The following is a 12,723-nucleotide window of genomic DNA, read 5'->3' on the forward strand; positions in this document are numbered from 1 at the left end:
CCCATGTACAGGGCCCTGTTTGTGAAACTAAACCCTCGGGTTCATATTAATTCTAATTTTAGTTTTTGACATGTAACTTGGACCAAAGGACCAAGAAGCCAATGCATAATTTAAAATTCGAGAGAGAGGGAGAGCAATATTATTTGCACCAAAACACCAGCACATTCAAGTTGAGACGAATGTTAACTTTGTGCTTAGAAATCATAACTGGCAGACTCTGATATTACTTTTCATGCCCCATAGTTGGAAATAAATCATTTCCTTATGTGAGAGCTTATGTGAGTCATGGCCCCTTGAAGAAACAAAGGCTTCAGATTAGGGGGAGGGAGGCAGCCCGGACCATCCTGCATTTCTCTCCCGAAATTTCCTGTGGTATTTAGCGTGTTTTATATTACATTTTTTAAAGGAGACACGTGATTCATTTATACTTTCAGAGACTATCCATGAACTCAGCAGCTGGCTCTTAGGTTGGGCTATTTATTCAAATGAACTTTATTAACCACTAATTCGTTCCAGTCCCGCGGCCCTGAGTAATGGCCAAGAAAATTACCTCAGACTCCAGCCACTTCTTGCTTTCATATTTTCCACTTGTCCTTTTGTTCTCCCACCCTTTCTATTTCCCTTTATGTCATTTAAATGCAGTATGCTTCTTTAGGCACTCTTATTTGCCCCAGTGATTTTTTTTTTAAATACCCCCTGTGATGGTATATCCATTTCGGGGTGTCATTGTCAGGCGTTCAGACAGAGGCTTTCCCCTTGCTCTGTGTGGCCTCTCTTGCCTCTGCCCTCCATCACTCCTTTACTCAAATCTCAGCCAAAATACAGCTTCTATAGTTCTGGAACAACAAAAGGGCTGCTCAGCTGCGCTTGAGAGGCGAGGCATGCTTTTTCAAACAGCTATACGAACCACAGCCCACCTTCCTTCCTCCTTTGTCCCCACAGAGGGGGTGCCCCGGTCTGTGCCCTGCTCTCCACCCCCTGTACCCCTTGGATGTTCCACCTTCCTTCTGCTGCCCCCCGGGGCACAGCATGAGCAGTGAGGAATCATGGTTGCCTGAGGCAGCCTGACACCTCTCAGCCCCCAGGAGAAATATAATTGGCCCTTAGAGTGACATTTCATTCTGTAACTTTTATTAGCACCTATAGATCCAGGAGCCAAAGCCTGAGGAGCCTTCTCTCTATTATCTAGAAGTGCAAATAGAAATCACATTGAACTATTGAGTTGAAGCCAGTTTTCTACTGTTATATTTAGAACAGGCTATCTCCCACCAAGAGTGAGGAGATATCTTTTCTTCTCTGATTAACTGCATGAGTTATTATCCCTTCCATCTCCTTTTGGGGAGGGGGGGAAAGGGGCTGTTCCAAAGCCATTTTTTTTCCGTGGGAGCTTTGTGTTTTGGAGTCCAGCGTCCTGATGGTCTCCTGCTCGCTGTGGGTCAGAGTTAGTTTTTATTTAGGGCGAAACCAGTTTATCCAGGTGGGTAGCTTAGAACCACGTCTTCTCCGGAGGAGGTACAGACAGGGTCATTTGTGCCAACTCCTTGGAGCTATGCAGAGGTTCTAATACATTCACTTGTTCAAATGTTAATTTGCTTATCTTTTTTTCTCAGTTACTGTTTCTGTTTGTCCCTGATTCCTAACCTCCCCCGCACCCACATTTCACTTTTGCCATGAACATTGTCAGTTTTCAGCTCAGGCAGAAATGATCATTTAAAGCCATGGGGACAGCCTAAAAGGAGGGCTGAGCATCACGCATTTCGGATATGGTCCATCCTGCGTGTTGGGCAGTTCCGGGCGCTGGTCTGCTGTGTCTCCAGGGTCAGCACTTGCACCCCAGCATGAGTGCCTCCCTAAATTCTGCACCTGAGGGGGCCTCCCTTGCCTCACCCTCGTCTCTCTCCGATGCACAGACCTCATACGGGTGCTATCTGAAGCAATTTGCTAACCACCAAGCTCTTTGAGTTTTAGTGTAAAACCATGTTTCCCCAAATATAAGACCTAGCCAGACCATCAGGTCTAATGCGTCTTTGGAGCAAAAATTAATATAAGACCCGGTATTATATTATATTCCCGGTATTATATTATATTATATTATATTATATTATATTATATTATATTATATTATATTATATTATATTATTATTATATTATTATATTATATAAGACCCGGTCTTATACTATATTAAAATAAGATCGGGTCTTATATTAACTTTTGCTCCAAAAGACGCATTAGTGCTGATGGTCCAGCTAGGTCTTATTTTTGGGAGAAACACGGTATCTAACAATGTCAGTTCAGTCATCTGATGTCGCTTGTCCTTGATGATTGGAAGGGAAACTGGGTATTTTTCATCATACATGATTTACTTCACACACAATCAGTTCCCCCCGGGAAGAGCGCCAGCTCTGTGGGGTCATTATATCCTCCAGTGAAATTGCTGAAGCCAGAAAGATGGTCCATCAGCACAGTGGCTGCCACACCAAACGGGATTCTGTGCCACTGGGAACATTTCCCTGTGCTGCACAGGCTTCCAGACCAAAGGCAGCTACTGTCTCACAGAAGGAAGAACATGGGCTCCAGGTCTCACTTCCACTCGGGGCGCACCCGGAATTCCGTGCACACACCCACTGCAGCAGGGGTTCTCAGAGCCTGGCCCCCACACTTCCAGCGGCAGCGTCTCCACCGCCTGGAACCCTTAGCGATGCACGTGCTTCGGCCCACGCACACCCACTGAACCGGAAGTCTCAGGGCCGGGCCCAGCAGTCTGTGTTCTAACAGGCCCACTCTGCGGGTCGTTCTCAAGTTTGAGAACCACTGCACCACAGGGTTCCTTACCTATTTCACATAAAACACGACTGGATTTTCTAAAGTGTAATCTCATTGTGTAGGCTGGCATCGGTTCCATATTCTGTGACAGTGGAACCGAGTTTGCATCATAAACTTCTCAAGGCCCCACTAACCATCTTTGAAACAGTTGGGGTGTATCTCTCCTCTGGGGCACCTCAACTCTGATGGCACATTAGGATTACTTGAGGAGCTTTAAAAAAGATAGGGGTGCCCAGCTGTCCACCATCCCTGGGCATGGGGCCCAGCATTAGTGTCTTTAAAAAGTCCCTCAGGTGATTCTAACGTGCAGTCAGGGCTGAAATCACTGGCTAGGGGTGTCCCTATCCCCACCTACACCCTCTGACCCTCTAGTGCCATTTGCAACTATAAAATCAAATATCCATGTTACAAATAGAATGGGTGAGCTGATAAGGAGTCTAAACACGGAAGACCCAGGTGCTCATTCCTGGTTTTTATGGGGGAATCTAAGAGAGGTCCAGGGCTGTGTTCATCTATCAGGTGTAGAGAGATCACCGAGTAAGACTTTTCCCTTTTTCTTTCCCCCGTCACAGGCTGCCTGAGACCACCGGCCTTTTCCAATGGCTACGTAAACATCTCCGAGTTCCAGACCTCCTTCCCAGTGGGAACCGTGATCTCCTATCACTGCTTCCCCGGGTTTAAACTCGAGGGGTCAGAATATCTCGAGTGCTTACACAACCTTATCTGGTCGTCCAGCCCGCCCCGATGCCTTGCTCTGGAAGGTAACACATCTTATTCTTTTGGAAGGTGAATTTTGGGTTATTAAAGTGGATGTTTCAATAGAAGGTGAAGAGCTGAGAATTATGGTTGGCAGTAACTTTTGTTCCCTGAAGACACATTGCTTGCCTCCATCCCGAGCAGAGGCCGCAAGCCTGGTCGTCTGCCGTGAAGCCATACTTACAACCAGACATAAAACGTGCTTCCCTCTTCCTTAAGTGTAAGGGATAAAAGAGAAAAGTTTCAAGCATCAGAGGTTAAACGGGAAAATATTGCAAAGTTAAATGAAATGTCTTCAAAAATTAATTTTCTCTGCACCAAATGAAAACAGATTGTATTATGGCATCGTTAATCTCACCCTTCGTTTTACTGTTGTGTCAGTGTTTCTTCCTATTTCCATGCATTTTTATGGCTTAGCTGTAAATAGTTTTGCTGCAAGCACACACTCAGAAGCCTGAAACCAAGAGCTCTTTCCTCCCTGTGTTTGTTAAGTATGTGTGAGTATTTTAGAGTGCGGTTTACTAATAATCACTAATCAGTAGTAGGAAGTAGTCAGGGGGGGCAGGGCAGGCCAGTGTCTGTGGGTGTAGAGTCCATGGTAACTTCTGGCAGGCAAGTTGGACATGCTGGCTGTTCAGCCCTCACTTTAATTCCAGTCTTGAAGTTATGATTGAAGAGAACAAACACCAATTTGCTTCTTGGCACCTATTGAATGCAGTGGGTGGTGGGAGGGGGTCTGTATGAGGGAAGAAAACAAATGAAGTAAAACCTCCAGTCAGGAAGCCCTCCAAAGCCTATTTGCAGCCTTTCTTGGGAAACAAAACAAGACACAATAGAATGTGGGGAAAAACGAGTTCTTACAAGCAGCATTTCTACAGTGTGCCCGTCAGTGCGGAAAAAGGGTCAGATTAGGAGGTGTGTTGTGGAGGCCGATGGCCAGAGGGTCAGATAAGGCATCTCTTAGAGGAAACATGGGACTTGGAGTCAGGTTGGCTGGAGCCATGGCACCATCTTGGAGAGGAAGGGGGAGGTTATAAGAGAGAAAGAGCCAGAATGCTGAGCCTCGGCATTAGTTTGGCCATTCTCCTAAGCTGGTAAGTGGAGCCCCCCACTTGCCCCTATTCCCACTCATCCCAAATCCCCAAGAGGATCAGAACCTACAGTAGAAATGTCAGATAAACTACAGGGTGCCCAGTTAAATCTGGATGTCAGATAAACAACAAATACTTTTTTAATATGAACGTGTCCTAAATATTGCGTGAGATGATCAAAAATTATTCTTTTTTATCTGAAATTCAAATATAACCAAGTGCCCCCTGTATTTTCATTTGTTCAATCTGGTGCCCTACTCTAGAGAGATAAGAGTAGCCCCTTGGTTTCCACTGGAATAGCTTTTCTGCTGTCTGGACACTGCTGGCCGGCTGAAGTGAGCAGGGACCACTGATAGAAGGGGCCATCTGGTTCCTGGAAGTTTCTCCCTGCTCAGATAACCAGGAATAGAGGATCGGCTAAAGGGATCGTTGTTACGATTACATGAATTTGAAATGCCTACTTTGAAATCTTTTCAAATTTGGTTTAAATGCCTTTCAAGGAGTTATGTTCTGACAAGCTTCATTTTGGGACTTCGAAAGCAGTTTTTATGGAACCTAGAGAAGGTGATGTGAATAGGTATAACACAAAATCGAACTTCAAGGGGCAATAAGCTCAAGTTATGAACAGGGATCTGTGACTGGCTTTTGATTGCAAATGCATCTCATGGTTTAATGTGTGTCCTTTGGTCTCTGCCAGCCTGGGCTGTGGTCAAGGGAGGATGCTGAAAACCCAGGGTGATAGCTGCCTGTGCAGGAAGGACACTTAACACCTTTTTTTTGCTCAGCATTTTGAAAATACTCTTTACATCTGTATTTGCAGTACCTGTCCCTTTAAGTTATCTGCTAGAATTAGTTTGTGAGGCTTTTAAATGCTCCACTGGCTAAATGCACCAAAATCATGATTCTAAACTGAGAGGCACAAAGTGAGTGGCCTGAAGGATTTTTTGTGTCAAGACTTGATGGAAATGTTACATTAAAGCAGCAGGTTAAAATAAGAGGTATGGACTCATGAAAGTACTTAGAGGTACCTTTGTATTCGTATTTCTTAAACTCTTCCTTGAATTTCACGTCTTCTTTTTCAAAGGCCGTGCCTTATTCGTGCAATATTGCCTGGGTCATCAGCATAGATGAACTGTCCTCAGGGAATCAAACCCCTTCATGCGTCACCCATCCTTCTTTCCCTCTCATGTTCCTGTCCTTTGTAGCATACGATTTGACTTTTTTTGATGGCATTAGTGACAATGATTGCACTGCGCTGTGGAATCACGACACCCTCAGGTGGATTTTAGATACATGAGGGTGTCCTTGATCCCTAGAGTGACTGGGGCTGGACAGCTGTGCTCTGGAAGCCTTTCTCCTTGAGTTTTTTATCCCTTTCCCTTTCCTGTCTCACCATGAATCCCTCTGTCCATCAGCTGTCAGTGTACCTGTCACTGCAGCTGCCCTCCCCCCGACTCTTTTTTTTTAACCTGCTATGAAAAGAGGTGGAATCCCAGGATGGTCTTGGAGGCAATGCGGTGTATTGGTTAAGAGTGCGGCTTGACATCAGACAGGCTGGGTTCAGATCCTGGGTCTCCTACGTAATCATTTTGACCTGAGGCAAGTCACTCAGCTTCTCTCAGCCTCCATTTCCTCAGCTGTAAAATGAGAGAGATGATTGTCCTTACCTGGGGGACCGTGAGGATTCAGTGTGGTAATAAACATAACACATTTAGTGACGTGCTTGGCACACAGTAGTAGGTCAGTCAAGCGTTCATCATCATTCTTGCCCTTAGAATTGTGTATAAAGTCATAATAAATAAGTGAGCATCTGAGCAGGACGAAATATAGTACCCAGGCTGTTTGCCTGGGTGACATGCATGGTGACACTATTTTACTTGTTCAGGTGATATTTTGGTTACTTTCAGCTGTGTTTGTGTAACACCAATTCCAGATAATCAGAGGAAATACTGAACAACAATAATAATTGCTGTTAATTTTTGAGTGCTTACTATGTGTCAAATGTTTGGCACGGTATCTATTGCCCTTGTGACGCAGGTACTATGTTTAACCGCATCTTACTGACGAGCAAATCCTGGCTCCTAAAGGTTGAGTAATTTGCCCACAATCACTCAGTGAGTAGGGTGGGGGAGCTGGGATTCGAACCTGGATCTTTGTCACTTCAAAGCTTATTCTCTCAAGGCCCGTTGTTTAATTAACTTGTTCTGGTTACTTTGCAATCCAACAGGGGAAAATTTGATATTTTTATAGCCATTTTTTAAAGAGAAAAAATGTAAAAGAATTCTCGCACAGGAAGGACTTTCTTTCTCATCTAGTTATACTTCCTGTAGAAATCCTAGTTGCAGGGGGCCATTAGTCCAGAGGGAGGCCCTGCTGTCCACTGGGTGGCAGTGAGCTCTCACTGCTGTCACCTCAGTGCCTACTAGTCTCCCACGTTACAGTGGAGGCGACTTCAGCCAGTAGGCTGGTCACAGACTGTGTCCCCTTTCCCAGACTGCACCTTTGAGGCAGGTAGCAAGCGCCGGGAGAACAGATTGTTGAAGACAAACCTTGGAACTGAAGTGCTTGGTTGTGACCACCCCACTTAGAGATTCCTGTTTGCCCAACCGTCAAATTAGGGGATGAGGTCCTTTAACCAGAAGTCCTTTCAATAGCTCTCTGGGGGAAAAGACAGGATCCAATCTAGAGAGGACCAGTCAAACATGTAGAGTAGAGTTTCAAAAGAACCTGAGATCAGTGTGTATGCTATTTTAAAGAAATACCTGTGAGATTCATTTAGTCACCCAGTCACTCAAGCATTTTTTTATGTCCATATGCTGAGTATTTTGCAAGGTGCAGAGACTACAGAGGGAAACAAATTACACAAGGTCTCTGCTCCTGGGCTCACGTATCTATGGTAGTACGTTGTTCCTGAAATCGCACTCCTGCACAGGTGGAACTCGGTTCCGCATATGCCATTTGGAAGCCATCCAGGGCCTCTGGGGTGGAGGAAGATGGTCCCGTACTCTGAGGCCACCTAGAAGGAGTTCTAATGGGGGTTTGAAAGAGCTGCAGAAGGTAGAGGTAGGTGAGTCACTTGGCCCTGTTGGGTTGGCTCTGCAAAGCCATGATGTCCCATGTCTACTCAGAGGCGATGGGAAGGGACACAGGCATTTGGGGAGGCAGTGAGCATGGACCCAGGGCCCAGAGGATTCTGTTGTGCTCGAGTGTTTGCTTTTCCCAAATGGGGTAATAAATCACTCCAGGAACCTAAGGTTTCATTTGCAATGACTTAGGCAGTGGCTTCCAGGATGCTAACCTTTTCAAGAGGCTTCCTCAGCCTCATGGCTGGCGTTTCTCCCAGCAACAAACAAACCTGACCTCCTTAGAGGCTGAACGTCTGAAACTCTTTGTTTTTAAATCCCTCCCGTCCCCAAACTCAGAGTGCCCATCCTGATTCTCCCTCTTCCCATTCATTTCAGAGCTCCTACGGCTGGAGATGGAAGTTTAATCAGTTTCAGATTCAATTACAGGAAATGCAGCCGGGTGATTTCCTAAGAACTTACTAGTGCCCAGGGGTCCTTTTAGGTCTGCGTCCTTATATAAGAAAAGGAGAAAAATAAGAAACTGAAAAGCCCTGTTTGGCCAAATGTGAAATGACTTGAAAGGTTCTAATTTGGGATCAAAACTGAAAGCCAGTTTGGACGTGGAGGGTTCCCAGCTCCCAAGCTGCTTTTGTGGTGGGCTTTGTTCCCAACGCAGAACCTGTTCAGGTACAAGACGCACCTGATAGAAAAGCCCCTACCCCGACTCTACCCCCCCATATCGCCCTCTAAAAACCCTGCCTTCCAGCAGGAGCACCCAGGCACTTCAAAATGAATCCTTCGTAGGGAACAGAAAAGACAGCAGAGAAATCTGGGCTTCCTCAGATTTAAGACCTGCCCTTCCCTAGAGAGCAATGACAGCCCCTTACGGGGACTTCTAGGACCAACACTTAAAGTATAATTACAGCCCACCCAGTGCCAAGGTTGTTCCCATTCAAAAAAGAAGTCCAGGCCTGTTCCGAGGAATGTTGCTGTAAGTTATTGTTTGTGATGAAGTCAAGTGTCACTGTGTCATTTTCCAAACCAGAGTGGGGACACTCTCCCAGGGGAGCTTGTGCCTCTCCTCCCACCTTCTTGCCTCAATAAGGAAGTGTCGAATTGTGTTCCTTAATTAACTGGAAACTCTTCTACACTGAATTTTAAGTAGATCAAGGGAAACGACAGGGCAGAGTCACAACAGGATTTCATGGCGCTGGTTTTGGCTCACCCGTCATAGGATTCAGAGCTTAGAAAGCCTTAGACATCACCTATTTACCGTTCCCACACCGCACCCCATTGCATTGGCACCTCCTTTGCAAAGATGAATTGTTAGTGGCAGAGATGACTGGGCTTGTCCAAGCCCCCCACCCCGGTCTGGGGGTGCCAGGGGAGGTTCTCTCACCCATACCCTGGCTCTGGCACCTCATCTTCCTATGAGCAACTCTGAGACAGAAAGCACCTTGTTCCTGCGTGCATTCCTTGCCCTGGCTCATGGTATGTGATTCCACAAAGTAGAGCTATTATGGCTACAACTTCCTGTGATTTGACAGTTTGGGGATGCCTACTGGATGCTGGGCACTGTGGATGTACCTTTAATCCACGACCTCTCATCCTAACTAGCATCATGAGAAATAAGAATGGTACCACCCGGCTGAGGGGGAAACGGAGGCTCAGAGAGCTTCCCCACTTTGCCAAGGTCACCCTGCTCACAAGTAGCCCAGCACTTGTGCTTCCTGAGCCCACACTTGCTACCCACACTGCTCTTTCAGGCATTTCCAGGGACTTAGAGAACCTACTGGAAATCAGGGGCCGGGTTCCAACCTAGTCCTGCTACTCACCGGCCAGGAGAGGCCATTTCCATAGATGGAAAGGCAAGGAGCTGAAAGAGTCGATCTCCAAGGCTCCTTGCTGGCAGCCACGTTCTTTGACTCTGCTCTTAACCGAACACACTGTCCCCACAGAGGCTGTCCTGTCCTCCGCTGGCTCTGGGAGATGCAGCAAAGCGGTGAGGGTGCTGGGAGAGTTCTCCCCTGGAAGACTGCTGACCATTTCCCTGCGACTCAGATTCATACGGTCACCCCCTGAGCCTTCCATCACTGGGAGGGATGCTCCAGGGAGAGGAAATGGGCGTTCGTTGGGGTCATCTTGGCATGAGGCCGTTCACATGCTATTTTTTTTTAGCCTCCAAACAGCTCCAGATATTATTATTCCCTCTTCACAGATAGGAAACAGGCCCAGCAACTTGGCCGCAGAAGGTGAGTTACAGAGCCAAGAGTCCAAAGCAGCCCTGACTCGATGTCCCAGCTGTGTGGCACTACATGGGCTTCTGTGAGAGGACAGATGCCTGCCTTCTGAATCATCTGCCCAGCTGCCCACTGGTGACTTCTTAACATTCCCTGTAACCTAGGTTTTCATCACGTAAGAGGCTTGGGAGGAGTGAGAAGGATCCACTCTATGCTTTGGCCCAAAGCACATTAAATGTAATGGCAGGCGCTGTGGGAGTTTTCCTTTCTTTCTTCCTTTCCTCCTTCGGTCCCAGGTTGGGCTCTGGTGACAACCAGAGATGTATTGAGTGCTGTGGGGTCGTTGTTATTAGGAATTGAAATCCTGCTCACCTCACTTGGAGTGGTAATGGCCGTGGCCAACTGGTCCCCCACACCCACCCAGGCTTCCCACTGTTCAGAATGGACCAATTGCCAGGGCTAATGGTCTCCGTTAGCCTGTCCTGGGCTGTCAAGCTCCCTATAGACTCACCCTTGATCTGACAGCAGCTGGATCCAATACGAAATTAAATCAACAGGAAATGAAGAAAAAAGCAACGAGTGCCCTTTTTTCTCTCTTCTTTACCCAGTAGAGCCTCTATTCGTGGGAAGATTCAAGGAAGGCTTCTGCTTTATATCTGCTTGCCCCAGCCTATACCCGTCTCTCTTCTTCTCAGCCTAATGTAAGAGGTTTATACAAGGTGAGGTAATACTTGGCCAGCGGGGTTTGAACTCCTGCCCTCCAGGCCCAGAGGCCCAGGAAGTTCCCTAGGAAACAGAGAGGACTGAGGTGGCTCAGTTCCAGCTGTCTCACCCCCAGTGGCTGTTTTACATATTGTGTTCCCTCTTAAGATGTATCTGAAGAAAGTGCTTGCCATGATAAACTATGAAAATCATTCGTCTAGTTCTGCCTCCTTAGGAACTTGAGACCTGAGAAATGAAATGATTTGCCGGGTCACAGAAACATTCCCCCATCTCCTCCGACACCCAGCCTACAAGTATGTGAGTAGACGGCCAATTTAGAACCCTAAATAGGAACCCAGTTTACATCAGTCAAAGTCTTACGGGATTTTTAGGTCTTACTCCCCAAAACGAAAGACGCTTCCATTTCCTCTGCAGACAAATGTACGTTCTCTGGGCCTGGGAATGAGGAGACCTCAGGTACTCCCCGTCCTGTGGCAGTGACATTGGTTCGGGAAGCCCTGTCTGAAACAACGTGGAGGTGCCCTTGGGGAACTGAAAACGCGTTCTACATCTCGGCCTATATGTTAGTGCACAACGTCTTCTGCTATTTTGTTTCCTGTAAACATTGGTTTTCTGCAAATTCCTCTATCCAGCACTGTTTGTATTATAACCGCCTTGCTTGTGACCCTAGCAGGGTTTGTTTTTCGTTGTTTTTTAAAAAAATTTTATTATTGGAGCGAAATGCAAAATAGCAAGCAGTCTTGTTAATGTATTGTTCACACGCGATAGTAAATTATTCTAATGTGATTTCCATCTACTGTTCATACACTAAAGCAGAGTGATTACATGAAAATAGCTGCCTGAGTGTCAGACCAGCATTCCCCAGGGATCACTGGACTTAATATGTGCTCTCTCTCTCTCTCTCTCTCTCTCTCTCTCTCTCTCTCTAATAAGTAATTGCCACTGTAGCTTCTTCTTCTGGTCACACATGGCTCTTGTACTCAAAAGTAGACTGTACGATGGCATCAAGAAGTTTCATTGTTTCTTCTTTCTCTATTGAATCTAGAAACACTGATCTTTCTGTGCTAAGAAAACCAAGAGACCGTGTTCCTATTTTTCAAGTAGAACCAGGTTCTCGGGCTTCCCTGCTATTTCTTTCCCGGCTGTTTTCCTCTTGAATTTTTTGGCTCCGGACCTGGTAGGTGGCCCTGAAACTCCCCCTCCGTCTCCATCTCCAAGTCCAAGGTTCACCCGCCTTAGCCCCTCGGCAGACTTCCTCTCAGCACCCTGCCTTCCTTTCAGCCTCCTTGGAAACACGTGACCATCAACCCTCCAGGTCTCCTGGTGCTAGAATTATCTTTTTTAAAAAAGAACCTCATTCAAATGCAGAGATTTACATTGACATCGAAAGAAGAAGAGAGGTGATTCTTCTTCCCTCCAAAGGGAACAAAGGTGGCAGAATTCTGGGACATTTTCTCCCACCAAATCAAGAAATGAAGAGAACACCAATGGAGGACTCTCATAATCACCTCCCCCCACCTCACACTCACACTCAGAAACAGGACCCCACCAGGCTGGAGCCCGACTGCTCCCAAGCCCTCCATCCCTGGGCTGTCACGGGGCAGGCAGTCTGTCCAGGTCCTGCATCACCCCGGGGGGCATGCTGGATCTGGAGCCACGTACCATCACTCGGGTCTTCAGGGAAATGTCTCATGGGTGCAAGGCCCAGGGATGCGTCTGACTCTTTAGTCAAGAAATCTGAAGATTGGAGACTCCCATCATTCTGTGGATATATGGAAGCCTTGATCACATTGCCTCAGCAGAAATGCTGCACGTTTTCTGCAGTGAGGGCCATTCGTCCACAAGAATCCTGCACACAAGCTTCTCCCGGAGCTCACCATTCTGAATTCGTCTGAATTCCACACCTTTTGTGGCAACAGGGAACTTTTACCCCTTTGCCGAAGGCCAGAGTGGATTTTGTTGGGAGCCATCTTGGAGGTGGGAAACCAGTTTCTCTCTTCCAATGGGTTCATGGTTCTCACCAA

The 12,723-nt window shown here is 46.7% G+C and overlaps 1 protein-coding gene and 1 long non-coding RNA gene across 7 annotated transcripts in view; one reads left to right on the top strand and one right to left on the bottom strand.

Moving 5' to 3' along the window:
* The window catches only part of SUSD4 (sushi domain containing 4), a 98,830-nt gene that overhangs the window by 68,385 nt on the left and 17,722 nt on the right, over nt 1-12,723 (top strand). For 3 of the 6 annotated variants that reach the window (XR_012490903.2, XM_019756373.3, XM_074316960.2), the window contains one exon: nt 3,397-3,585. Coding sequence is in view for 4 of the 6 variants with exons in the window: in XM_019756373.3 (XP_019611932.3) it covers nt 3,397-3,585 (189 nt within the window). In the remaining 2 variants the exon portion in view is untranslated. The remainder of the gene's footprint in view (nt 1-3,396; nt 3,586-12,723) is intronic. The other 3 variants (XR_012490902.2, XM_074316957.2, XM_074316959.2) reach the window with 1 other exon arrangement.
* On the bottom strand, nt 4,197-9,709 carry LOC141567922 (uncharacterized). The gene is made up of 3 exons (XR_012490904.2): nt 9,572-9,709; nt 6,141-6,308; nt 4,197-4,316 (listed from the first exon to the last, which is right to left on the bottom strand). It is a non-coding gene; the product is annotated as an uncharacterized LOC141567922 (long non-coding RNA).

The sequence above is a fragment of the Rhinolophus sinicus genome, chromosome 6 (assembly GCF_057876585.1).
Source record: "Rhinolophus sinicus isolate RSI-liver-muscle chromosome 6, RSI-T2T, whole genome shotgun sequence".
Taxonomy (NCBI): domain Eukaryota; kingdom Metazoa; phylum Chordata; class Mammalia; order Chiroptera; family Rhinolophidae; genus Rhinolophus; species Rhinolophus sinicus.